Source organism: Pongo abelii, chromosome 2, assembly GCF_028885655.2.
Source record: "Pongo abelii isolate AG06213 chromosome 2, NHGRI_mPonAbe1-v2.0_pri, whole genome shotgun sequence".
Taxonomy (NCBI): Eukaryota; Metazoa; Chordata; class Mammalia; order Primates; family Hominidae; genus Pongo; species Pongo abelii.
Genome location: NC_085928.1, coordinates 6,001,993 through 6,027,459, shown reverse-complemented (window position 1 = coordinate 6,027,459; position 25,467 = coordinate 6,001,993). Strand labels below are relative to the sequence as shown.

At 50.8% G+C, this 25,467-nt stretch overlaps 1 protein-coding gene across 2 annotated transcripts in view; it reads left to right on the top strand.

The window, feature by feature from the left end:
* The window catches only part of NUP210 (nucleoporin 210), a 106,401-nt gene that overhangs the window by 33,473 nt on the left and 47,461 nt on the right, over positions 1–25,467 (top strand). For both annotated transcript variants that reach the window (XM_054551246.2, XM_024244326.3), the window contains exons 6-14: positions 1,710–1,842; positions 8,411–8,569; positions 9,152–9,220; positions 10,359–10,465; positions 11,488–11,628; positions 12,266–12,403; positions 14,063–14,218; positions 15,902–16,100; positions 22,769–22,914. In XM_054551246.2, the coding sequence (XP_054407221.2) occupies positions 1,710–1,842; positions 8,411–8,569; positions 9,152–9,220; positions 10,359–10,465; positions 11,488–11,628; positions 12,266–12,403; positions 14,063–14,218; positions 15,902–16,100; positions 22,769–22,914 (1,248 nt within the window). The remainder of the gene's footprint in view (positions 1–1,709; positions 1,843–8,410; positions 8,570–9,151; positions 9,221–10,358; positions 10,466–11,487; positions 11,629–12,265; positions 12,404–14,062; positions 14,219–15,901; positions 16,101–22,768; positions 22,915–25,467) is intronic.

The following is a 25,467-nucleotide window of genomic DNA, read 5'->3' as shown; positions in this document are numbered from 1 at the left end:
GAAAGGTGGTTGAGGCCCCAGAAAGCATCTCTAGGGGTGCATAGCATTTGCTCATTCTTAGTTTCTAGGGAGGTCCAAGAGCAGGAGGTTCCCAGTAACTTACCTGTTTCCAACTGGCACCCCCACCATGCTGGTATAGGGACGCTCCCAAGCACTTGGGGCTTTGACAAAACCCGGGGCTCCTGGGTGTCTTCTATGCTGTCTCTCCTTGGGCCCCCATTGGAGTCCTGAGACTGGTGGCCCAGGGATCCCATGTGTAGATCTCCTCAAGCCCCTGCCCCAGCCGATCCCATGTCTTCCTGGCCTCACCAGCATCCCATTCTCAGCGTAGTAGGGGTATGCCAGAGGAAAGGAGAGTGAGGAGTGGGTCTATCCAATGTCCTGGTTCCTTCCCTGTCTCTGTGGACTAATGTCCACCCAACCAGTGCCTCGTTTTGAGCTGCAACCCTGAGATATTTTTGTTTGCCTAGTGTCTGGAGCACAGGCAGGAACACTGTGGTACTTGGCCTGCCATTTAATTTTGTAAAGTGGCAGACGGAGAAATCCTCTTCTGATTCACTCTCTGTAGTGGGTTTGCTGCATCTGGGAGTCCTGGAAGGTTTTAGAAACATGGGAACATGCCCTGTTATAGGGGCTAATCCCGTAGGACTCTGCAGGTAGTACTTGGAGACAGTTTGCTCTTATGTAGGGCGCAGGCTGGGATGGGGTACAGCCACACTGCTAAGCTGGAAAGGCAGACTTGCTGTCCTGCCCACAGACATTCAGTGGCCCTCCCTGCCTGCGTGCTGGAAAGCATCTGCCACAGAGCCCTGCCCATGGTGGTGCCCAATACACTTGTCTGTTTTGAACGCACTGAAGATATTAACTAGTTGTTAAGTGAGGAAACCTGTCAGTTGTGACAGCAGGCTTAAAGGAGAATCCAAAGAGTTGCCACAGGACACCAGGCATGCTGAACTGAACTCAGAAAAATGCAGAATGCCCACACCCACAGGAGGGCAGTCAGCTGCGCCTCCACCAGAGGAAATGTTTTTTGTGTTTCTGTGGACAAGAATCGTTTGCTTTGTTGTTGCTTTTCTACAATGTACAGTGCCATCAAAACAGGCCAAAGACAATGAAAGGCGCAGGCCTCTGGAGAATCCAGTACCTAAAGGTGCACTAGACAGGGCACCTAGTGATCTTTCTCCCATTGCGAAGTTGCCCACAGGTTTTCCTGAGGAGGCAGGAGGTCACAGGTCGGGGGTGAGAGGTGGGCAGGGGAAGGGGCCAAGGAATAGCAGCCAAGGGCTCATCACAGCACATGCCTCTCCTGCTTTTTACGTTGGCCTGGGGCTTCTCAAGTTCCCTGTACCTTGGGCTTTTGTGCGGAGAGAACTTGAGCTCCCGGTGGCCATAGTATCCCTAGAGTTCACCCTGGCTTTCCTCTTTTACTCCAGTTTAATCATTGTTTCACATAGAGATAAACCATGCACAATGGGCAGTCAGTGTGAAGGCTCAGTCTGGGTAATGCCCTTTCTCTGGGTGCCTGCTGTACTTATGGAGCTCCCCTGGGACCTCTGGGGTCTGAAAGTGAGGATTTGGGAATGATATCTTGTTTCTTTCCTCTTAACTTCCCTATTCCCATGTTTAAAACATCTATTTCTCTTGCTCACACTGCCACTTCCCCATTCCCTCTCCGCACCTCACTTTGTCTGCCTTTTCTTTATGCCAAGAATGTACGCCCTGCAGAAGTCAGGCTGCTGATTTTGGAGAACATCCTTCTGAACCCGGCCTATGACATCTACCTGATGGTGGGAACCTCCATTCACTACAAGGTGCAGAAGATCAGGCAAGGGAAAATTACAGGTGTGTCATTGGCTCTGCCATCACGACAGATGCTTCCTTCCTCCTTTTTTTATTGTGGTTACATACATGTAACAAAATTTACCATCTTAACCATTTTTAAGTGCTCTGTCAGGTAGCATCAAGTACATTCACACTCTTTTGCAGCCATCACCACCATCCATCCACAGAACTCGTTCATCTTCCCAAACTGAAGCTCTGCATTGTTAAACACCAACTCCCCTTCACCCTCTCCCAGCCCTTGGCACCCACCATTCTATTTCCTGTCTCCGTGAATGTGACTAACTCTGGGTACCTCATGTACATGGAATCATGTAGTATGTGTTTTTTTGTGACTGGCTTCTATCACTTTTTTCTTAGCTTGATGTCTTCAAGTTTCATCCATGTTGTAGCAAGGGTTGGAATTCCCTTCCCTTTTAAGGCTGAATAGTGCTCCATTGTGTGGATGGATAGACCACATTCTGTCTACCCATTCATCCGTCAACAGACACTTGGGTTGCTTCCACTTTTTGGCCATTGTGAGTAATGCTGCTGTGAACACAGTGAGCAGATATCTGAGTCCCTGCTTCCAAATTCTTTGGGGTATATGCCCCTTCAGTGGCAGCAAGTCCAGAGCTGTGGGCTTTGTGTTTAACTGGGCTTTGCCCCGGTCTGCAACTGACAACTCAACAAACTTGGGCAAGCCACTGCCCTTCTCCAGGGCTGTTTCTCATTGGAGCCTTTGAGGCCTTTCTGCCTGGCCTGTGAGGACAAAATGAATCAATAGGAGTGTAGTTGTACTGTGTACTTGTGTTCAGATAGTGAGGGTTCTTAATGGAGTGCCAGTCCTCCTAAGGGTCATTATCATTTTGTTCAAAGCTGTGTATGTTTAACATCCAGAGCATAGGATCTGAAGGGTCGTGGGCATAAGAGTTCTCAGGTCCAGTCCATCCGAGGGCCTCGGGCAGGTGACTTTGCCAGGTTGGTAGGTCGGTTCCACCTGTGATACAGGGTGTCATTTAAGAGGCAGGTAGATATACACTTCAGCATAAGAGCAACTTGAGTGGTGTCTCCAGTTGATGGGAGGTGCTGCATTGTTTAAAGTCCTGCTCAACTGAGAGCAGTCATCTGGTTAGTCATTCCTGTGTGGCAGAACACTTTCTCTCAGGAGGACAAAGAAACTGAAGACAGGTGCTCCTGCCTTTGGGCCCAGTTATTTCTTGCAAGGTGGTCCTAGTTAAAGAGAAGCAAACTCATGTTTCTTGATTCTGGGCAAGCAGCATCTGCCCTTCAGCAGGATGTCAAGTCAACAGGAGGATGGCCTGCAGTAGGATTTGCAGGAAGCCAAGCGTGGGTGTCCTGGTCAGAGCCCGATGTTTACCTGACTTCAGGGAAGCAGATTCTAGGACAGAGACAGTCCAAGATGTGGCTTTCTGAGACTCTGAAAGGGGAGGAGGCTCCAAGGTAGAGTTCTGGGGACAGCGAATACAAAGGGGAAGCATGTTGAAAGGCCAGAGGGCACAAACAGGAGGTCTCAGAAATATAAAATTATCCATGAACCCTGATCAAGAAATGGCACTGCGGCCTGGAGGAAGACACTTGGAGAGCCCAGCCACTGCTGACAGCACCTAACCGTGACTGATCATTTCCTCGGTGTTGGGCAGTTGTAAGTGCTTTTCTTTTTAAAATTACTTTATTTTATTTTTTAGAGACTTGGCCTTGCTATGTTGCCCAGTCTAATCTCAAACTGCTGGCCTCAAGCCATCCTCTTGCCTCAGTTCTTCTGAGTAGCTGGGACTACATGTGTATACCTGGATATAACCCAACAGCTCTGTGAGGTAGATTTCATTAATACGCTGTTTCATACATGAGGAAAACTGAGGCATAGAAGACCTGAAGCTCACAAAACTGTTGGGCTCCTTGGCCTTACTCACCCCTGTAGGATCGATTGGAATTTCCCTCTGCCCCTTCTCCCGAAAGGAAACCCAGAAAAAAGCTGATTACAACAACAGGGCCGGCCAGGCGTGGTGGCTCACGCCTGTAATCCCAGCACTTTGGGAGACTGAGGCAGGCGGATCACGAGGTCAGGAGTTCGAGACCAGCCTGACCAACATGGTGACACCCCGCCTCTACTGAAAATACAAAAATTGGCCAGGTGTGGTGGCACATGCCTGTAATCCCAGCTACTCAGAGGCTGAGGCAGGAGAATCACTTGAACCCAGGAGGTGGAGGTTGCAGTGAGCCAAGATCGCGCCATTGCACTCCAACCTGGGTGACAGAGCGAGGCTGTCTCAAAACAAACAAACAAACAAACAAAAACAGGGCCTTACAGTCTCCCAGGGTAGCGGTGAGGTGGTCCATTTGCATGGGACTCATGGGGCATGAAACTGCCCCAGCTGGGCAAGCAGAGCCCGTGTAGTTAAGAGGGAATGGGCTGGCTTTAGAAAGAGCTCACTCGGCCAGGCATGGTGGCTCACGCCTGTAATCCCAGCACTTTGGGAGGCCGAGTCAGGCGGATCATGAGGTCAGGAGATCGAGACCATCCTGGCTAACACGGTGGAACCCTGTCTCTAGTAAAAATACAGAAAAAAATTAGCTGGGCGTGGTGGCACACACCTGTAGTCCCAGCTACTCAGGAGGCTGAGGCAGGAGAATTGCTTGAACCCGGGAGGCAGAGGAGGTTGCAGTAGCTGAGATCACACCACTGCACTCCAGCCTGGGCGACAGAGTGAGACTCTGTCTCAAAAAAAAAAGAGCTCACTCTAAATTAGCTCAGGTATCACAGCCCAGAGGAACTGCACCTCCCAAGGTACCTAGAAAACTTACGAGCTTGGTCACTGACTTTCCTGCCACAGACATCAAGGAATTGGAGCACACGAAAGATGCCCTGGGACAGGAAAGGAAAGAGGCAGGGCCCACCTCCCTTTCGTCATGTCATGAGATGTGAAAGTCCTCCAAAAATACACACTCCTGTGCAATTGATGGCACTGGATGCTACTGCAGTAGATTCCAGATGGATGTTTTGGCAAAACCGAGAGGGGCCGAGCTAGCAAAACTTCACTGTGAACAAGGCACCCCAACGGAAACTCCTGAGTCTTTTAAATGAATTGATTTTGGGGTTTTTTTGAGAGAGAGTCTTGCTTTGTCACCCATGTTGGAGTGTAGTATCATGATCATGGCTCACTGCAGCTTTGACCTCCCAGGCTCAAGTGATCCTCTCACCTCAGACCCCTGAGTAGCTGGGACCACAGGCACACACCACCATGCCTGGCTAATTTTTTTTTTTTTTTTTTTAATAGAGATGGGGTCTCTCTATGTTGCCCAGGCTGGTCTCAGACTCCTGAGCTCAAGTTATCCCTCCTACCTCAGCTTCCCAAAGTGCTGGGATAATAGGCGTGAGTTGCCATGCTCAGCCTAGCTGGATTGTTTTTTCACTGAGGTATAATTCACGTGACTATATTGGTTTTTGCAGGTTTGCTAGACAGAAAAGTCAAGGAATGGTGTCTTCATAGGGGACCTGAATTTGAGCAAATCCCTGTCTTTCCCAGCATCCTGTGGAAGCCTCAGAGCATTCTGCGTTGGATGACAGTTACATAGGCTTATTAACATGTGATAATTATAACTGCAGATTAACTCTTTATATTTTCTTTTCTGTTGGGTTTCCTTCCTTATAGTAATTTTTTCTTCTTTGGTATTTTTATTTCCGTAATGTCTGCCTCTCTTTTATCTGGCTGCTCCCTTTCTTGCAAATACATTTCCTGGGCATCTGCTCTGTGCCAGCCCTTTGCTAAGTGCTGGGTGCACAGTGGTCAGCAGGGCTGCCTGGTTCCTGCCCTCCTGGAGCTCACAGCCTAGTGGAGGCGGAGCACAGTCAGTCACATCATGTCTGCAAGTGAGGCCTGTGAGTGGAGGAGACAGGCTCCTGGGGCTTATAGCAGGGCATCTGTATTGCTTATAGGGTGGGCTTCCAGTGGGAGCCGTGGTCTCCGTCTCCAGTCCTTAGTCCTAAGTCCTGTTGGTGTTTGGATTGGTTGCAGACGTGACTGCCACTGTGATCAAGTTGTTAGATGTAATAAAAATGTGGGAAGGACGTGCTGGCTGATGAAATCAGTATCTGAAGAGAACTTGAGTGGATAGAATGCTGGAAATTACTGAAATAAAATGTACTAGGTTTGCAAAACCAATAGCATGCACATGTGTTGGGCTGAGGTTCATGTGTCAGAGACTCAGTTGTAGAAGGAACTTTGAATCTGGCAGGCACTTAACTGTGGCTGCTCAGAACTAATGTATCTGGGGCTGCTTGAGCAGGGGCTGAGGTCAGAGGCAGGGAGTGAGCTCTCCATCATCCCTGACTCAGACCCAGCTCCTCAGGAGCTCCGTGGTCATCCCTGGAGCTCATGTGGAGTGCAACGTCCAGGAGTGGGGGCGCTGACAGAAACAAATCTGGGGGGATCAGCCAGGGTCAGCAGGGGACAGAGATCATGTCTTTTAGAAGAATGTGGGCCTCCTGACCTATAGAAGGGCAGCTGTTCACCCCCTGCAGATGATTGCAGGGATGATCTGGGGCCTCAGGAACACCTTTCTATTGTTGGCCCAATAATTCAAAGACAGGAACTGGGCAGTGCCCTTAATATCTGCGAAGACTTCCACATTCAGTGTCTCTTATGAGGAGTGAGTTCCAGGATACAGGGGGTATCTAAGGCCGGGTATGGTGGCTTGCATTGGTAGTCCCAACTACTTAGGAGGCTGAGGCAGGAGGATCACTTGAGCCCAGGAGTTCCAGGCTGCAGTGAGCTGTGATTGCACCTATGAAAGCCACTGCACTCCAGCCAGGGCAGCATAGTAAGAACCTATCTCTTAAAAAAAAAAAAAAAAGAGAAGAGAAAAGAAAGAAAAAGAGGTATCTAAGGAGTCTGTCACAAAATCCTCCTTATTTTCAGTCTTAGGATTTGCAAGGAGGGTTACATCTGTGCTATGTAAGTCCCCTTCAGTGTAAGCATTTTCATTTCCCAAAAGGGCCTTACTCATTTAGAAAACTTTAAAGTAAACAAGGGAGGAAGCTAGTGCTTCATTAATCAGTATAAAGTAATGTTGCTTCATTGAGCAACTGTGTTATTTTATTCTGACATTTATCTTTGATGCACTGCTCCATATTCTGAACACTAGACACATAATCTGCAAGAATCACTTGATTAGGGATGAGGACATGGGCTGTGCATTCCCTGTGGGAATCTCAATTCTAGCCTGCATCAGAATCACCTACAGGGCTTGTGAAAACAGAGCTTGCTGGAGCCCAGCCCTGGAGTTTGATTCAGCAGGTCTGGGATGGGGCCCATCATTTGCAGTTCCAGGTGATGTTGATGGTTCAGGGACCACACTTTGAGGACCCAATGTTCTAGTGAAAATTATTTGATACTTATTAGATCACATGAAAAATAACCCAGGACAAGGGCTAGGCAAGTTGCCTCTCTTTTAGAATTCCCATCAGAATCCCTGGAGATTCTGAAACATGCTTTAGCTGAAATTCCTCTGGGAGTCCTGACCTGGCACCCTCTATGGGGTATTGAAGCCCTGAGCTGGCCTGAGAGGAGGGCCAAGCAGAGATGTTGTCTGCTGTTTCCTGTGTCCTCTTCTCTCTTCTCTTGCTGGAGGGCTAGAATGTCCCACCTGTGGGGACAGTGAATGGGTGACTGGTTAGGAAGCTGCACGGACTTAGGAGAGTGAATGTGAAAGTGGTCAGGCTCTCTGGATCAGAATGCCAGCTCTGTTTTCCACTAGCTACGCGATGGTGAACAGGCTGCTCATCTTGATGTCCTCAGTCCCCTATCCCCAAAATGTGGCTCTCAGTAGTGTGTGTTCCCAGGGCTATTGAGGGATATGAGGGAATGTGATCACGAGACACCTCATTGTTCTGAGGCATCTTGATCCCTGCTCAGCCATCACCATTGCTGTCAAAAGTGCTTGTGGTCTCTGCCCACAGGGCAAGGAAGATGGACATAGATGTTGCTCACTTTATAGAACTGTTACTTCTCAGGGAAACTCTTCTCCATCCTAGCCCACGTTGGGCAAGTTATTTTTCTGCCAAGTGGGTGTGAAGGGCAGGGGAACACTGAAGCTGGTGAGGATGGCAGCAGGGTTCATTGTATACAATTATAGATCCCATGGGAGACCAGTGACCAAAGCTTCTCGGGAAACCCCTAGAGGCTGGACAGAACCAGCATGAACCCCAGTGCCCCCAAACAGCCCCCTCTACGTAGAAGCAAAGAGTTCACTTTGCAATGTTCAGAAATGGCATAATGTTAGTATTCTCCAAGCAGTTGGCAAATAGATTGTGGTTAATTTTTTTTTTTTAACAGCTTACAGCAGTCACAGAAAAAGTGATTGCCTCTGAAAATTCATGGAGTGTCAGTTTTGTCCACCAGCATGCAGAACAATATTAAAATTTAAAGCACCGAAAACAATTAAGAAAATGCGTCAGCTGTACTGAGAGCAGGGTGCAGAGATTAGGGGTGGCAGTGGGAGTGTATTCGCTTCTAACATTTCCTGTCTTTGCTCTCTCTTTCCCTGTTATTTTTTGTTTCTTGGTGGCTAGAACTCTCCATGCCTTCTGATCAGTACGAGTTGCAGCTTCAGAACAGCATCCCGGGCCCCGAAGGAGACCCAGCCCAGCCGGTGGCTGTCTTGGCCCAGGACACGTCGATGGTCACTGCACTGCAGCTGGGACAGAGCAGCCTCGTCCTTGGCCACAGGAATATCCTTTTCTTGGGCTTGTGTGTGTGCATAGGCATGGCGGAGCTGCTGTTTGGAAGTCAAGTCGTTTTTTTCCCTGAAAGCTCGGCAGGGCTAAAAATAGCCGTTTCCCCTCAACGGTCTGAAAATCAGAAAGAACTGAAATAGCACTGCTGAGCGGAATTGCTCACGGCTGTGGGTGACTCACCCCAGAGGCTCCCAGCGGTGGGAGGTGATGGCAGGAGCTGAGTGTCGTTCCTCCTCTCCGGAAACTTCTCCAGTACCTGCAGCCTTCTCAGAGGGGGCCTGGCGGGGGCTGTTTCCATACTAGCATAATGGAGTGTTGATGCCCCAGACTTGTTGATGAGTCCCGTGTGGTCTCCAGTGTCCCTCGCAGAGATTCCCCTTTGCTAGTGTGGCAGGCGCAGTGTGGCCTTTGATTCTGAAAAGTGCCTTTGCTGTACGTGGCCTAAGCCAGGGGAGTTTTCATCCCCTCTTCTTCTCTCCATGTGATGTCTTGATCAGGATTCTGAGCCAAGCTGAAACTGGCTAGCCAGCTGGTTTATTTGCTGTCATATGTCTTGCCCCTTAATTAAAAATTCAGGTATTCGCATGCAAGGTGCTTCTAGGTTACCCAACAGCACCATCTACGTGGTTGAACCTGGATACCTGGGTGAGTGTGGGCCTCCTGGGCCCTCATGGATGCTGCTCAGTTGTGACTATATGAGTTTAAAAAATAGAAAAGAAGCAATAGCTCCACAGAAAATGCTTCCCTCTGGCTAGCTCTGCCACTTGCTATGACCACCATTGCCCAGGGCACTCACCAGCCCTTCCCTGTTTGGTGTAGAAATAGGTAGAATGAGCCAAGCCAGGCAGGCTGCAGGCTCAGCAAGGAGAGAAACAGAACCGGGTAGAGTGTAGAGGGGCTTGCACCCTCCAGGTTTTCCTACCACGGCTTTACCCAGACCTGACCATTGCTATGGACATTTAGAGGTTGGGGCCCAGTGTCAGCTCAATTATAGAGGGACCCTAAGGTGACATGACCTTAGGGTACCTTAGCAGGGAGGGGAGGAACATGATGATGATATTGAAGGCAGGCATTTTCTCAGACAGAGCTTCCTTTGCGGGAAGGTGTCCTGGCAGAGGGAATTGCTTAGGCAGTGGTGTGGAGGTGAGAAAGTACATTGGGCATCCCAGGGGACAGCAAGAGTGCTGTGGTATCCTGTGTTGGAGGGGACTGAGAACCTGGGAGGGCAGGGATGACTCATATGGCAAGAGTGCTCAGTGACAGGCTTCAGAGTGTAGACCTGCTGAGATGAGTCCAGGGTTGGTCCTGGCGAGGTCAGCTCAGGACTGAGAGTTCAAAGCAGAGAACTGTTGTGGATTCAGAGCGTAGACTTGCCGAGGGTTCAGAGCGTAGGCCTGCTGAGGGTTCAGAGCATAGGGCTGCTGTGTGTTGAGGACAGAGCTGCTGGATTCTGAGTGTAGACCCACTGAGGACGGGAATGAGTTTGAAAGAGCCTTGATCAGACAGAGTGGGATGAGTCCAGGGTTGGTCCTGGCGAGGTCAGCTCAGGACTTAGGGCTGAAGGTGGCATTAGACTTCTCCTCAGCAGCAGGTCCCTCTCTGTGGAGGAGGCCAGGGCCATAGTTGTGGGGCCTCCGGGTGGGTGGTGTGGGGCCTGCAGGGGGGTGGAGTGGGGCTTCCCGTGTGGATGCTGAGGGCCCCTGTGCTGAGGGTGGTGGTCCCATCCTCCTCCACCCTGCTGCCCCTGAGGCCTGAGTGCTCAGGCTCCCCCTGCCTGTTTTAGGGTTCACCGTTCACCCTGGTGACAGGTGGGTGCTGGAGACCGGCCGCCTGTATGAAATCACCATAGAAGTTTTTGACAAGTTCAGCAACAAGGTCTATGTATCTGACGTGAGTGCCTGTTCAGGTCCTGGCTGGGGGATGAGGTGGGGTCGTTGTCTGACGCAGCTGCTGAAGAGCAGCCCCCAAAGCAACAGGAGGCCACATGCAGGCTGACCGAGGAGGGGTCCTGTTTCTAGTGGTGCTCCCAGGTCTGTGGGAAACACTGCTGAGGCATCCCGGGGCATCTCCAGAGCCTGTGAGCCTGCACACCGGCCCCGCCGCAGAGCCCCTGTTGGGCTGGAGGGCAGAGGTTGCCACAGTGGCAGGGCTCCAGGATAGGAGGATAAGGAGGAGGTCTCTGCCCGCCACTCTCCCGCCCCCTTTTCCCCAAGCTGGGGACCTCAGAGAATCCATTCTCCTCCTGCCCTGCAGAGAGTCAGGGAGCACGTCCTGGCTTTCTCCGTACTGGGTCCCAGAAATACCTGGAACCCTGCGTGACAGAGGCCGAGCTCAGCACACTTTCTGGTTCTGGAAAGGGGTGTCAGACAGATGGGGAAATGTGCAGGAGTCTTGGCTGCCTCTCTGTCCCCTGTGAGAAATTCCAGGCTTGTCAGTGAGCACCCCCAGGCCCTTCAGGTGGCGTTGGAGGTTTTAGAAGAAGGAGGCGAGGTTCCTCTCGGTGTCCTTGAAGAAGTCACTGCTTTGCTTATGTTATCAAACAAGGGCTGGGATGGTCACCATTTGCAGTTAGCTGTAGGGGACGTGATGTCCTTTTTTTGTATTTACTAGTTCCTTGTTGAGACCTCGGTAGGCTCCAAGCTGCCCCAGGTGCCACGCAGGGGGATGGAATAGAAGCGCAGGTCATCAGGCCGTGCAGGGAGGGTGGCCTTGGTGGGGACAAAGGCCATAGTGATCAGACCTCTGTTCCAGGGCCCAGCCCACCCGTCTGCTGCTAGTGGAGGCTGCTGAGCCCCAGGGGGCCCCTTGGCCTGGCCTGGCTGCTGGTTTCAGTCCTGTAGCTTCGTGCCCAAATTCTGACTCTCTGGAGTCACCCCAGAAGCACCTCTCTCCTGTCCTGCCTCGCCTTCCAGAACATCCGAATTGAAACTGTGCTTCCTGCTGAGTTCTTCGAGGTGCTCTCGTCCTCCCAGAATGGATCGTACCATCGCGTCAAGGCACTAAAGAGGGGACAGACAGCCATTGATGCGGCCCTCACCTCTGTGGTGGACCAGGCAAGTTGGTGTCTCCCCTGCATCGTGCCTTGTCCTATGAAGCCACCCTCTGTAGGCAGAAATGTCAGCCCAGGAGGGCCATGGGTCCCAGGGAGTTGGGCCACCTGCATCCCTTTGCCTGTTTGGGCTACTTGCATCCTGGGTTCTTTTTTCCTTTGTCTTTAAGGAGCCCATCAGCCTTAGGGAGCAGAGCTTTGCTGATTGGAAAATCGGCCTGGGTGTTCCCATTTTCCTACCCCGCACAGAAGGCCTCCTGGCCTGGAAGGGGCTGCAGGCTGTAACAGGAAGAAATGCCCATGCACTGACGGTGACTCCTGCCAGAGTCAGCCTCCTCAGCTCTGGGGGCTGGGTGGGCTGCTTTAGCTCTCAAGCCTCAGTTTCCCCATCTGTAAAGTTGGGGGGGACACCACATCCATCCTGCCGGAGTGCCCTGAGGATTCAGTCAGGCAGCATTTTCAGAAAGCCATCCCCGTGGAGAACGAGAGGGTAGCAGGGTGTCTGGCACCTTCCTCTCCACTCTTCCCCCAAATCCACCTTTGTGGCCTGATCCCCAGGGAGGGGTGGGGGTCTGGTGACTGGGAAAGACTGATGATGACATGGTTGTCATGGTTACGTGTGGCACCCTCACCCCTTGTAGGATGGAGGGGTCCACATACTACAGGTGCCTGTGTGGAACCAGCAGGAGGTGGAAATTCACATCCCCATCACCCTGTATCCCAGCATCTTGACATTTCCGTGGCAACCAAAGACGGGCGCCTATCAGTACACAATAAAGGTATGTAAGACCCCTCACCTCTGCGTGCATTCCTTTGGTGTTTTCATGGGATTGTGGCTTTTTGTCCATTCTGTTACTTTTAGTATTACTCTCTAGTGGTCGTGGAGAATTTTAAATCACAGTCTTTATGATTTCTGCTGTTTCCTGAGGTTTCCCTCATAGCAATGCATTCTATTAGGAAAAAAACAACAACAAAAACCAACAATGAAAAAATTGAGAATAAGGCAGGGTGCAGTGGCTAACACCTGCAGTCCCAGCACTTTCGGAGGCTGAAGTGAGAGGGTCGCTTAAACCCAGGAGTTTGATACCAGGCTGAGCAACATAGGGAGACCTCCATCTCTACCCCTGCCAAAAAAAAAAAAAAAAAAAAAAGAGAGAAAAAATACAATAAAGAAAACCTGGAATACAGTTTTGAATTTCATTAACGTTTATTTTTCTAAAAAAAATTTTTGAAAGCAATATATATATATGCACACCCTTAGAGAAAACATTAAAATTTAAGGGATAAGTATCTCCAACCTCATCATGTGGGATGTATCACTGCTCTGACCTTAATGCTTCCACCTGGTGTTAGCCGGCAGGACTCGCATTAGACAGAGCTCGAGTCCTCGTGGTCAGTGCAGGGCACATCAGTCCTGCTGTCCCATGGAGTGGTGACAGGTGTCCTGTCTGTGCACTGGCACCGACTCTCTGCTCAGATGCGTCACCGTCCTGGCCCCTTGGGTTTTGGGGTTGTTTCCTCTGGTCTGGGAGCAGAGGTGCAGTCGCTGACCTCCCAGCAGACAATGAGGAGTGGGCAGGGGTGTGTGCTGGGAGCTTGTGTCTGGTCAGGGGGGCAGCATCCTGCAATTGGCTCGGTGACCAAGGGTTCGTCCCACTCCAGCCTGAGCTCTGGGAGGTGCCACCAGGTTCTGGGGCCTCTGTCATGGGCGTGTGTGTTTGTGTGCATCAGTCTCGAGGTCCCCAGAATATGAGGACAGAAACGAGACAGGACAGAGAGAGTGAGGAGGGCAGGGGGAGCCTCCAGCCAGACCCTAGCTGATACCACATTTTTCCCTGCTGTGGGCATCGACCTTGTGTGTCAGTGAGGAAGTGGCCACAGGTGTTTTAGAGCCTGTGAGAGTGTGTATGTGTTTGAGTGTATTGGTGCGAGTGTATATGTGTGAATGTATGTATGTGTGAGAAAGTTTGTGTGCGTGTGAGGATAAGCTGGTGGGAGTAGGTGAATGTATGTGAGTGTACTGTGGGTGCGAATGGTGAGTGGGTGAAAGTGTGAGTGTGAAGGTAAATGTAAGTGAGCATGTGTATGAATGAGTAGGTGTATGAGTGTGCACTGTGGGTGTGAGTGGTGAGCATGTGAGCATGAGAGTAAATGAGTGTGAGCAGGTGAGTAGGTGTACGTGGTGTGCACTGTAGGTGTGAGTGGTAAGTGAGCATGAGTGTGAGGGTGAGTGTGTGAGTGAATGGGCAAGTAGCTGTACATGTAAGTGTGAATTGTGAGTGTGAATGGTGAGTGTGTGCATGGGTGAACCCATGAGTATGAGAATAAATGTGTATGAATGTGAGTACGTGCATGCACACGCACGTGTCTCTGACCCTCTGGCTTCCCCAGCAGGCTGAGGGTGGGTGGCCGGTCCTGTGATGGCTTTTCCTCCGCAGGCCCACGGTGGCAGTGGGAACTTCAGCTGGTCTTCATCAAGCTACCTGGTTGCCACAGTTACTGTCAAGGGCGTGATGACCACAGGCAGTGACATTGGGCTCAGTGTGATCCAGGCACATGATGTGCAGAACCCACTCCATTTCGGTGAGATGAAGGTGAGAGCTCAGGGCCGAGACACCCCCTGGGAGGCTCGGATGGTGGTCTCCAGCCGCCCCCTCTGAGCAAGCCTCGACTTCACTCAGAAACACCCCCAACCTTGGGTCCTGTACTTAGGTGCTCAAGCCCCAGCCCTTCCCTTAGGAGCTCATGGCCATGTCAGGAAGATGGACAGGATGTCTCACACCAGCCAACAATGGGCCCAGAAAGGCCAGTGTCCACAGGGCTGGGTTTCTGGAGGGGAGATAATCTAAGAGCTATTCTAGAAAATTCCCTAGACCTGAAAGATAGTAATCTCCATTTGGAAGGTTCACCAAGCACTGGGTTGTAAACTCACAGTGAAAGGGCACCACCAGGCTCTGAGAGACCAGGCCAGACTCCTCTCCCTTCACTCACCTTTGGGTACAAAGGCAGGTGTTCCCTGCACAGGTCCCCACACCTGGCTTTTGGCCCTGAGTGACATGGGGCCATCTCACTTCACAATGGTGGCAGGTGGCGGTGGTCACAGCTGAGCCTCTGCCAGCCCCACCTGTGGCCACTGACCCCAGGCCATACTTGCCTGGTGCTCTGACCTCAGCCCCTTTATTCCTTCATTTGGGGCAGGAAGGGATGCCCCATGGAGTCCAGCTGCAGCCTGCTCTTACAGTATTGGGGACAGAGATGGATAAGCTGGCCAGTCTTCCGCTTGAGACCCAGAGCCGCCTCTGTCTAAAGTGAGGCCTGATTCTCATGGAGAGGAGGCTTCACACAGGCCCTTGAGATGGAGCATGATCCAGCGTTGGGATAAACTGGGACCCCTGTCCTCTCACCCCAGTTTCCCCTTGTGCCACTGTTCGCCCAGCAGCCCAGCCAGATCCTGAGGACAGTTCCTCAGGAGGCAGCGTGCGTCCTGGGTAGAATCTGGCTTCCGGGGCCAGCCGGCGGGGCTTGTACTCAGACCCAGCACACTGTAAGGGAGCTGGCCCTTTCCCTTCAGGCCAGTGCTTCGCCAGGTGAGTGGGGTTGAGGAGAGCCCCTCCTTAACCAGGAGGTGGGATTCTAGTTTTATACAGTCGTGGCTGTGCTTACCTCTCTCCTGGCTCCAGCCGCTCTACCAGTCCATCTGATGAGCCAGACATTCAGAACACATCCCACATCTCACTGGTCCTAACACGCCTGCCCTGGCTCAAGCTGTCGCAGCTCTCTCTGGGGCTTTCCAACAGCCTCCTCACCACACTGCTCACCTGGCTGCTGATCGGTACACAGAAGCCAGGGTGGTGGGGACCTCTGAGGTCCCCCAGCTCAGCCACAGTAAACACTGATTCCTCACTATGGCTGCCAGCCCCGTCTCTTTCCACTGCCCCTGCACAGTGCTCTTCAGCACACTGGACTCCATGTTCCTCCAAGGTGCTGGCCTGGTAGATGCTGCAGGGCCTTTGCACGCACCATCCCTTCACCCAGAGTGTTCTTCCCCCAGGCTTTGCCTGGCTGCCTTTGCTGTGGCTCTCAGGTCTGAGCTCCTAGGCCACTCCTCGGAGAGGCCTCTCCTGCTCTCTGTCCCTGAATCACCCCACTGCCCGCGACAGGCTTCTCACAGATGTATCCTCAGAGCTCAGCACACAGCAGCACTTAGGAAATCCGAGCAACAGGCCCTGCCTCTCCCGTGGAGTCAGCTGAGCCCAGGCCATGCCCCTGTCTTCCAGGTATATGTGATCGAGCCCCACAGCATGGAGTTTGCCCCATGCCAGGTGGAGGCACGTGTGGGCCAGGCCCTGGAGCTGCCCCTGAGGATCAGTGGCCTCATGCCCGGCGGGGCCAGCGAGGTGGTCACCTTGAGCGACTGCTCCCACTTTGACTTGGCTGTCGAGGTGGAGAACCAGGGTGTGTTCCAGCCACTCCCAGGTAAACCAGCGCTGCTGAGCAGGTGCCAGATACTGGGATTGGGGCCAGATTATCTGGGTTCTCAGCATGGACCGCCAGATTCCCAAAGAGAGGGCTTGAGGCAGCAGAGGGGCTGCAACATAAGGAATGGCAGTTGTCTCCTGACCCACAGTCAGTTCCTGTCTGGCCTGGATCTTGCCCACTGTGTGACTTTGGCAAATCAGTGGCCTCACTCAGCCTCAGTTTTCACATCTCTAAGCTGTGTGTCATCTACATAGAATCACATCAAAGTGCCTATTTTACTTCCTGGAATGCAGTTGGTATTCAGAATGCATTGTCAATAGGGGTTTGGTTAGTTCTGGGGTCCTCTCACCTGTGACAGGCAAGGCCCACCCATCTGTTCTCTGCCGCGTCTGCTGTGGGATTTTGATGGTGACATGGGTGGAGTCTGACTGTGATAGTTTATCTAGTGTCAGCCCTGTCAGGACAGGACAGGCACTTTGCATGCCTGACCTCATTAGGACTTTACAACCACCCTAGGAGAAGGATCTGTTATTGGCCCATGTGACAGATGAAGAAACAGGCTGTGTAGCTGTAGCTGCCTAAGGTCACACATGGCCTGGAACAGGGATGGGGTGCAGATCTGGGCGTGGCTGACACTGACCCTGGGGCTTTACTCACCTGTGAAATGGGCCCTAAAGATAAGGAAAGGAAGGGCTTCCTCTCGGATTTGCAGAATAAGAAGACCAAAGGACAGGCGAACTATTGAATAGGAGTAAGATTTGGGCAGAGCACTGGAAGTTAACAGGGACACCATTTGGTGAGCAGGGGCGCCTGTACCAGGGCCCAGATGTGGGCAGTCTTGGTGCCTGTGCACGTGGAGGACTGGGAACAGAGGACCCGCTGAATCACAGCATGCTTTGGAGGGCTTGTACCTAGTGTCCAGGCAGTGGGGAGCCACTGAAGGTTTTTGAACAGAAGAGTGATGTGATCCTGGCAGTGTTTAGGAAGCTTTATTGGCAGAGGTGTTTGTAGGATCGCCTGTGGTGCCAAGTGGCTGTGCATGCAACTGTAGCTGTAATTACGTGCAGAGCTTTTGCAGTTTGAAGCTGCACAGAAGGAGGCCAGTATCTCTGAAAAATCCCTGAGCATACTGCATCCAGGAGAAACTAAGCTCATGAAGTCTACAGTGTCATTGCCAGGTAATCATTTAGGATGGAGGAAAAGCCTTGCACATGGGAGAGGCCCGCTGACAGCAGGACATGAACCACTCCCCTGCACTGCCTGCCACAACCGTCCTGGAGGGAGTCTGCAGGGTGCTGCTCAGGCATGGGCTCAGGTCCCAGGAAGGAAAGTTCAGGGCTTGGAGTTCCACAGGCCTGGGTCTGAGCCACTCCACTCCCTTGCTGGCTGTATGATGCCGGTGTGCTGCCCAGCCTCTCTGAGCCTTGGGTTCTTTAACTATAACATGGGATGACAGCTCTTGCTTATTGTGATGTTTACAAGTGAATATCCCTCAACACAATGCAGGGCGTTTCTCCAGGAGTTTGACTTCTGAAAACAGCAGTCAAGATGGGAATCCTGTGGTGTCAAATTTCTCTTAGGAAGTGCCTTGCACCGCCCCTGGTGTGGAGTGTGCATGGTAATGTGTAGGGAGGTGTGTAGGGCCCAGGCTGTATGAAAATATGTATCTTAGAAACCTGGGCTCTGTCAGAACAGAGATGCTCACCCCACAGAAACCCATGGGGCTCAAGAGCAGGTCAGATCAGCAGGTTGACCTGTCCCTATAATACCCACCCTGGAGCTTACTCAGCTAAAGAAACAAATTTGGTCCCATGTTAGGTAAACTCCCTCTGCCACCTCCCAGGCTCAGAGCACAGGTAGCCAGACTCTGATCATGGCTCTGAGGAAGAGCCCTGGTAGCCCTGGCCCAGGCTCGCCTCCCCTCTGTGGCTCCCTCTGCTTACTGCAGTTGGACTTGGCGGTCCCATTTCTGCCTTGCCCTCTTGGGTGGCATCTTCTTGAAAGCCCCTGGGCTGTGGGTACTACTGTGACTCTGTCAACATGGTGCTGGCATAGAGAGACTTACAGAATAGAATACTGAGCCCAGATAAAAACCTGCTCATACATGGTGAAATGATTTTTGGCAAGGGTGCCAAGACTGTCCAATGGGGAAAGGACAGTCTATTTACCAAATGGTGCTGTAACAACCAGGTATCCACATGCATAAGAATGAAGTTAGACCCTTCCATAACTCCAAACACAAAAATTAAGTCACAGTGGATCAAAGACCTAATATAAAATTGAAAACTATAAAACTTCTAAAAGAAAACTGGAGGAAAGCTTCAGGACATTGGAATTGGCATTGATTTTTTGGCTATAACACCAGATGCACAGGCTACAAATTAAAAATAGACAAACTGGACTACAACAAAATAAAAAAGTTCTATATATCAAAGGACACCACAGAGTACAAAGGCAACCTACAGAATGGGAGAAAACATCTGCAAATTGTATAAGGGGTTAATATCTAGGATATGTAAAGAACTCCTACGTGTCAGCAGCTGTAACACCAAAAACCCAATCAAACAGTAGGCAGAGGACTTGAATAGATATTTGTCCAAAGCTGATACACGGACAATAAGCACACGGGAAGATGCTTAACATCACTCATCATCAGAGTGGTGCAAATCAAACCCACGATGAAAAGCACTACACTCCTTAGGGTGGCTGCGATCAAAACAACGGAAAACAGCAAATGTTGAGAAGGATGTGAAGACATTGGAACTCTTATGCGCTGCTGGTGTGTACGTGAAAGGTGCTGCTACTGTGGAAAGCAGTATGGTGGTTCCTCAAGAAAGTAAACATGGAGTTACCATATGATCCAGCAGGCAATCCTGCATCTGGGTGCACATCCAAAGGTGTTGAAAGTACGATCCGAAAGAGGTATTTGTGCACCCATGTTCATGACAGTGTTATTCACAATAGCCAAAAGGTGGAAGTAACCCAGGTGTCCACCGTTGGAAGAATGGATGAACACAATGAGGTCTATCCATACAGTGGAATATTATTCAGCCTTAAGAAGGAAGGAAATTCCGACCCATGCTGCAACATGGAAGAACCTTGAAAACATCATGTTTAGTGAAGTAAGCCAGTCACAAAAGGACAAATACTCTATGATCCCACTTATATGAGATACCTAGAGTAATCAAATTCATGAAGATAGGAAGTATAATGGTAGTGGCCAGGGACTGGAGTGAGGGGAATTGGGAAGTTACTGTATATTGGGTGCAGAGTTTCAGTTTTGTAAGTTGAAGAGTTGTGTGGATGGATGGTGGCGACATCCATTCACAGGCCACATAAATGTACTTAATGCCGCTGAACTATACACACAAAAGGTGTTATGGTGGGAAATTTTATCTTACCTGTATTTGAAGGGGGTGGGTCGCCCCTTCACAGCTGTGGGTGTTTCTCGTTGGGTGGAACGAGAGACTTGGAAAAGAAAAAGACACAGAGACAAAGTATAGAGAAAGAAATAAGAGGACCCAGGGGACCAGCGTTCAGCATATGGAGGATCCCACTGGCTTCTGAGTTCCCTTAGTATTTATTGATTATTTGTCAGTGTTTTTCAGAGAGGGGGATGTGTCATGGTCACAAGACAATAGTGGGGAGAGGGTCAGCAGACAAACACGTGAACAAAGTTCTTTGCATCATAGACAAGGTAAAGAGTCAAGTGCTGTGCTTTAGATATGCATAGATATAAACATCTCAATGCTTTGTTAAGCAGTATTGCTGCCCGCATGTCTCACCTCCAGCCCTAAGGCGGTTTTTCCCCGACATTCCATTGCCCAGGGACGGGCAGGAGACAGATGCCTTCGTCTTGTCTCAACTGCAAGAGGCATGCCTTCCTCTTATACTAATCCTCCTCAGCACAGACCCTTTACGGGTGTCGGGCTGGGGGACGGTCAGGTCTTTCCCTTCCCACGAGGCCATATTTCAGACTATCACATGGGGAGAAACCTTGGACAATACCTGGCTTTCCTAGGCAGAGGTCCCTGCGGCCTTCCACAGTTTTTGTGTCCGTGTGTACTTGAGATTAGGGAGTGGTGATGAGTCTTAAGGAGCATGCTGCCTTCAAGCATTTGTTTAACAAAGCACATCTTGCACAACCCTTAATCCATTTAACCCTGAGTTTGACACAGCACATGTTTTAGAGAGCATGGGGTTGGGGGTAAGGTCACAGATTAACAGCATCTCAAGGCGGAAGAATTTTTCTTAATACAGAACAAAATGGAGTCTCTTATGTCTACTTCTTTCTATACAGACATAATAACAATCTGATCTCTCTTGCTTTTCCCCACAGTATTTCATCAGAATTTTTTTTAAACAATTTTTTTAAGATAAAATTTTAGGCTGGGCACAGTGGCCCATGCCTGTAATCCCAGCATTTTGGGAGTCCAAGATGGGAGGATTGCTTGAGCCCAGGAGTTTGAGACCAGCCTGGGCAGCATACTGGGACCTTGCCTCTACAAAAAAATGAAAAAACTATCCTGGTGTGGTGGCTCACTCCTGTAGTCCCAGCTAATCAGGAGGCTGAGGTAGGAGACTCACTTGAGCCTGGGAGGTGGAGGTTGCAGTGAGCCAAGATTGTGCCACTGCACTCCACCCTAGGCGACAGAGCAAGACCCTGTCTCAAAAAAATAAAAATTTTAAAACTTAATAGTGGCAGGGATGTAGGGCAGCCATTGGCAGCAGTATAAATTGACACAACCACTTTGGGAAGATATTTGACAACAGCAACCAACAATGACTACAGCTAAACACATGCACGCCCTGCAGCCTGGCACTTCCTCTCTTAGGGACGCACGCAACAGAAATGCCCAGGTGTGTCCCTCAAGAGGAAGGCACCCAGATGTTTACAGCAATACCGTGTAGCACAGCCCAAAACTGGAAGAAACCCAGATGTGCACCATAGCATGGGTCAGTCTATTGCTCTATATTCATACAACAGAATCATATGGAGAATGTGGACAAAGGATCTTCAAGGTGTGACCAATGAGAAATCCCATGAACACTGCTGAGTTGAGGAAGCCAGGCACAACAGAGTTATGCCCATGGTTCCGTTTATGGGAAAAATACCAAGCAAGATTCAGTTGTGCTGCTAGGTGCCAGGGAGGTGGTTTTCCTTTAGGGAGAGGCCAAATACCAGGAGGGTTTCTAGGAGATTCTGGGGGTACAGATAATATTCTGTTTGTTGATCTGGGTGCTGCATATAGGGTGGGTCCAGTATGTGGAAAAATCATTGTGAATTATATACTCATGTGAATTAAACATTATTTATTCATTTTTTTTAAACTGAGTTTTGTTCCCTCATTGCCCACGCGGGAGTGCAATGGTGCGATCTCGGCTCACTGCAACCTCCACCTCCCGGATTCCAGCAATTCTCCTGCCTCAGCCTCCCAAGTAGCTGGGATTACAGACATGCGCCACCACGCCTGGCTAATTCTGTGTTTTTAATAGAGACGGGATTTCTCCATGTTGGTCAGGCCAGTCTCAAACTCCCGACCTCAGGTGATCCGCCCACTTCACCCTCCCAAAGTGCTGGGATTGCAGGTATGAGCCACCGCACCCGGCCGTGAATTAAACATTTTTATTTTTCTTTTGATACAGAGTTTCACTCTTATTGCCCAGGCTGGAGTGCAATGGTGCGATCTCGGCTCACTGCAAGCTCTGCTTCCTGGGTTCAAGTGATTCTCCTGTCTCAGCCTCCTGAGTAGCTGGAATTACAGGCATGCGCCACCACGCCTGGCTAATTTTTTGTATTTTTAGTAGAGACATGTTTCTCCATGTTGGTCAGGCTGGTCTCAAAACTCCTGACCTCAGGTGATCCACCCATCTCAGCCTCCCAAAGTGCTGGGATTACAGGCGTGAGCCACCGTGCCCGGCTGAATTAAATATTTTTTTAAAAATCAGGACCGGGTGCGGTGGCTCATGCCTGTAATCCCAGCACTTTGGGAGGCTGAGGGGGGTGGATAATGAGGTTAGGAGATCGAGATCATCCTGGCTAACACGGTGAAACCCCGTCTCTACTAAAAATACAAAGAATTAGCCGGGCGTGGTGGCGCATGCCTCTAATCCCAGCTACTCGGGAGGCTGAGGCGGGAGAATCGCTTGAACCCAGGAGGCGGAGCTTGCAGTGAGCTGAGATCGCGCCACTGCACTCCAGCCTGGGAGACAGACGGAGACTCCGTCTCAAAAAAAAAAAAGAAATCAGATCAAGGATCAAGCCTGGGATGAAAGAGGGGGCCCCCAGCCTGTTGTGCCTTCCCCACCAAAGGTGATTTCAGGGCTGGGCACAGTGGCTCACACCTGTGATCCCAGCACTTTGGGAGGCTGAGGCAGATTGATCACTTGAGGTCAGGAGTTCGAGACCAGCCTAGCCAACATGGTGGGTCCCCATCTCTATTAAAAAAATACAAAAATTAGCCGGGTGTAGTGGTCCCTGCCTGTAGTCCCAGCTACCTGGGAGGCTGAGGCAGGAGAATCACTTGAACCCCGGAGGCGGAGGTCGCAGTGAGCCAAGATCATGCCACTGTACTCCAGCCTGGGCAACAAAGCGAGACTCCATCTCATAAAAAAAAAAAAAAAAGTGATTTCAGGGTGACCATCTAGTTCTCTCCTTTCTATAGGGAGGCTGCTGCCAGGCTCTGAGCACTGCAGCGGCGTCCGGGTAAAGGCCGAGGCCCAGGGCTCTACCACGCTTCTTGTGAGCTACAGACACGGCCACGTCCACCTGAGTGCCAAGATCACCATTGCTGCCTACCTGCCCCTCAAGGTGAGCCAGGGGCCCTGCCCTTTACCACCCCCTGCCCACTCCTTCCCAGATGCAAATTACCCATTTGCTCTGACGAATTTGCATGATAAACCCTATTCCTTCAAAATAGCTTTTGGCACAGCTTCCTCTCCTATGATTTCTGGCTGAAAGCAGGATCCATGTGGAAGGAGCAGAGCCTCCCTGATGGGGCAGTGGTTGTGGGCATCTCTGTAGTTACGCGAGACAGGGCTTGGCAGGCTTGGCAGGACACTGACCTGCCAGCCTCTCCCAACGAAGGTAGGAGTGTGGGCTGCAAGGGCTTCAGAAGTGTGTTCAGCAAGGGTCAGAACAGGGGAGTGCTTCCGCTCCACTCCAGAGCTAACCTTCAGGGTCCCCACAGAGCCCTAGAATTAGGACAGCGGCCGTGTGGCATGGCAGATGCTGAGGCCTCCAAGACTGGGGTCAGAGAGGATCTGCCCTGGCCTGGTGTCCGTCCATCCTGCTTCCCATCTGAGGACAGTGGTGGCCACTGCCTGTGCGGAGCAGAGCACATAGCCTCTGTGTCCATACCACTCTCCTGAGCCGAGTCCAGCCTGACCCCCACCCACTCTTGGGCCTTACATTCCCTGCCTGTAAAATGGGACTGAGACAGCTCTTGCCTCATGGGGTCGTGATAAGGATTTGCTGAGCTCATAAATAGAATGAGCTCAGAACACAGTCTAGGGGGTAGTGCAGGCTCAGGAAGGGTTAGTTATTATACATGGATAAAAAAGAACTGGGCCTTCCTCTGGGGTGGGTGTGAAGGCTCCGTGCGAGGGCTGCCATGCAGGAGGCTGCTGACTGTAATCATTCCTTTCTTTGAACCCTGCCTAGCTTGCAGGAGGCGCAGAGAGGGTTCGTTGATGGGGAGTTCCTGCTCCTCCTTCCAGGGAGGGCTGGAGAGCAGTCCTGGCGGAGCCCCAGACTCCCTGGCTCGGTCAGGCAGTCCTTGCATTTTTGTGCTCCCATTGTCAGCCTTGAAGACAGCTCTGGTCCTCATGGTTTGTCCCATTTTTTTTCTTCCTCTCACCCATTCATTGGAAGCAAGCCTGGTGATGTTAGGATTTCTTTTTCTTTTTCTTTTCTTTTTTTTTTTTTGAGACAGAGTTTCACTCTTGTTGCCCAGGCTAAAGTGCAATGGCACCATCTCTGCTTACCGCAACCACTGCCTCCCGGGGTTAAGCGATTCTCCTGCCTCGGCCTCCTGAGTAGCTGGGATTACAGGCGTGTACCACCATCCACAGCTAATTCTGTATTTTTAGTAGAGACAGGGTTTCTCCATGTTGGTGAGGCTGGTCCCAAACTCCCGACCTCAGATGATCCTCCCACCTCAGCCTCCCAAAGTGCTGGGATTACAGGCGTGAGCCACCGCGCCCGGCAATGTTAGGATCTTTTATCTCTGAACCCCTAGCCCTGGGTTCAGTGCCTGGCACAGAGCAGACATCAACCAAGGGTGGTTTTGTTTAGAATGAACGTGTGAGGAAATGTGTCCAAGGTCACCCAGCCAGGGCAGAAGCCAAGGCCTCCTGACCTCCAGAGCAAACATAACAGACACCTCTCAGATGTCCGTTAGTGATCAGAGGCCTAGCCCTGCTCCTCATCCTCCACCCACTTGTTCCTTCAGCACACAGGCATGAATACCTACTTGTGCAATCCCTTCTGCAGGCCCTAGAGATGCACCAGGGCAGAAAACACAGAACCTTTCTCCCCATGAAGTGACATTATGTCAAAGAGAGGTAGAGATGACCGTAAACAAAGCAAAGAATGTATTTTGCCTCTGCTTGCCATGAAAAAAGTAGAGCATGAAGGGGTGATGGGGGTGGAAGTTTAAAATGAGGAGATCAAGACCTGCCCTCACATCCCAACTCAAGCATAGCACTGCAGCAGGTAAGAGTGTCAGAGAGCAGAGTGGAGAGAGTTGAAATCCCTGAGCACAGCAGGCATTCTGGGGTTGCCCTGCGCACCTTCTGGGAGCTAGAGCATTTCACCAGGCACCTGGAGAGGGGTTCTTCAGGGCCTCTCCTGGCTTTGGATTATCAGGGTGTTTGGCTGGAGCAGCAGAAGCCAGAAGCTGAACTCACAGTCCTGAGCTGGAATGTAAGGATGAAGATAAGGTAGACATGTCCCTCAGGGAGGTGGCTTCCTGATTGGACAGATTATAGAGAAAAGTGGATATGGGTCTCTTCTCCTTTCATCTGTCTCCTTCCTAGTTAAGGAAGGTAAGATCAGGTTTATTTACAAGGAACAAAAGCCAAGTGACAGGAACTTAACCAATAGAGGAATTGATGTCTCTGTCGCACATGAGGAATATTTGGAATATTTGGGCTTTGACACCCGCTGAGGAGCCTGCACAATTCATGAGCATCCTTTATCAGCTGCATTGTTAACCTGTCTCCTTGGCACAGGGTTCCATGATACTTTCATGCCTAAGGGAGAGAATTAAACAGGAAGGTGATAATTCCTCATCCTCCTGTTGTTAATTGTAGAACACATAGCGCCTTCGCACAGTTCTTTCACTTTGGGCTGGTCATGAAA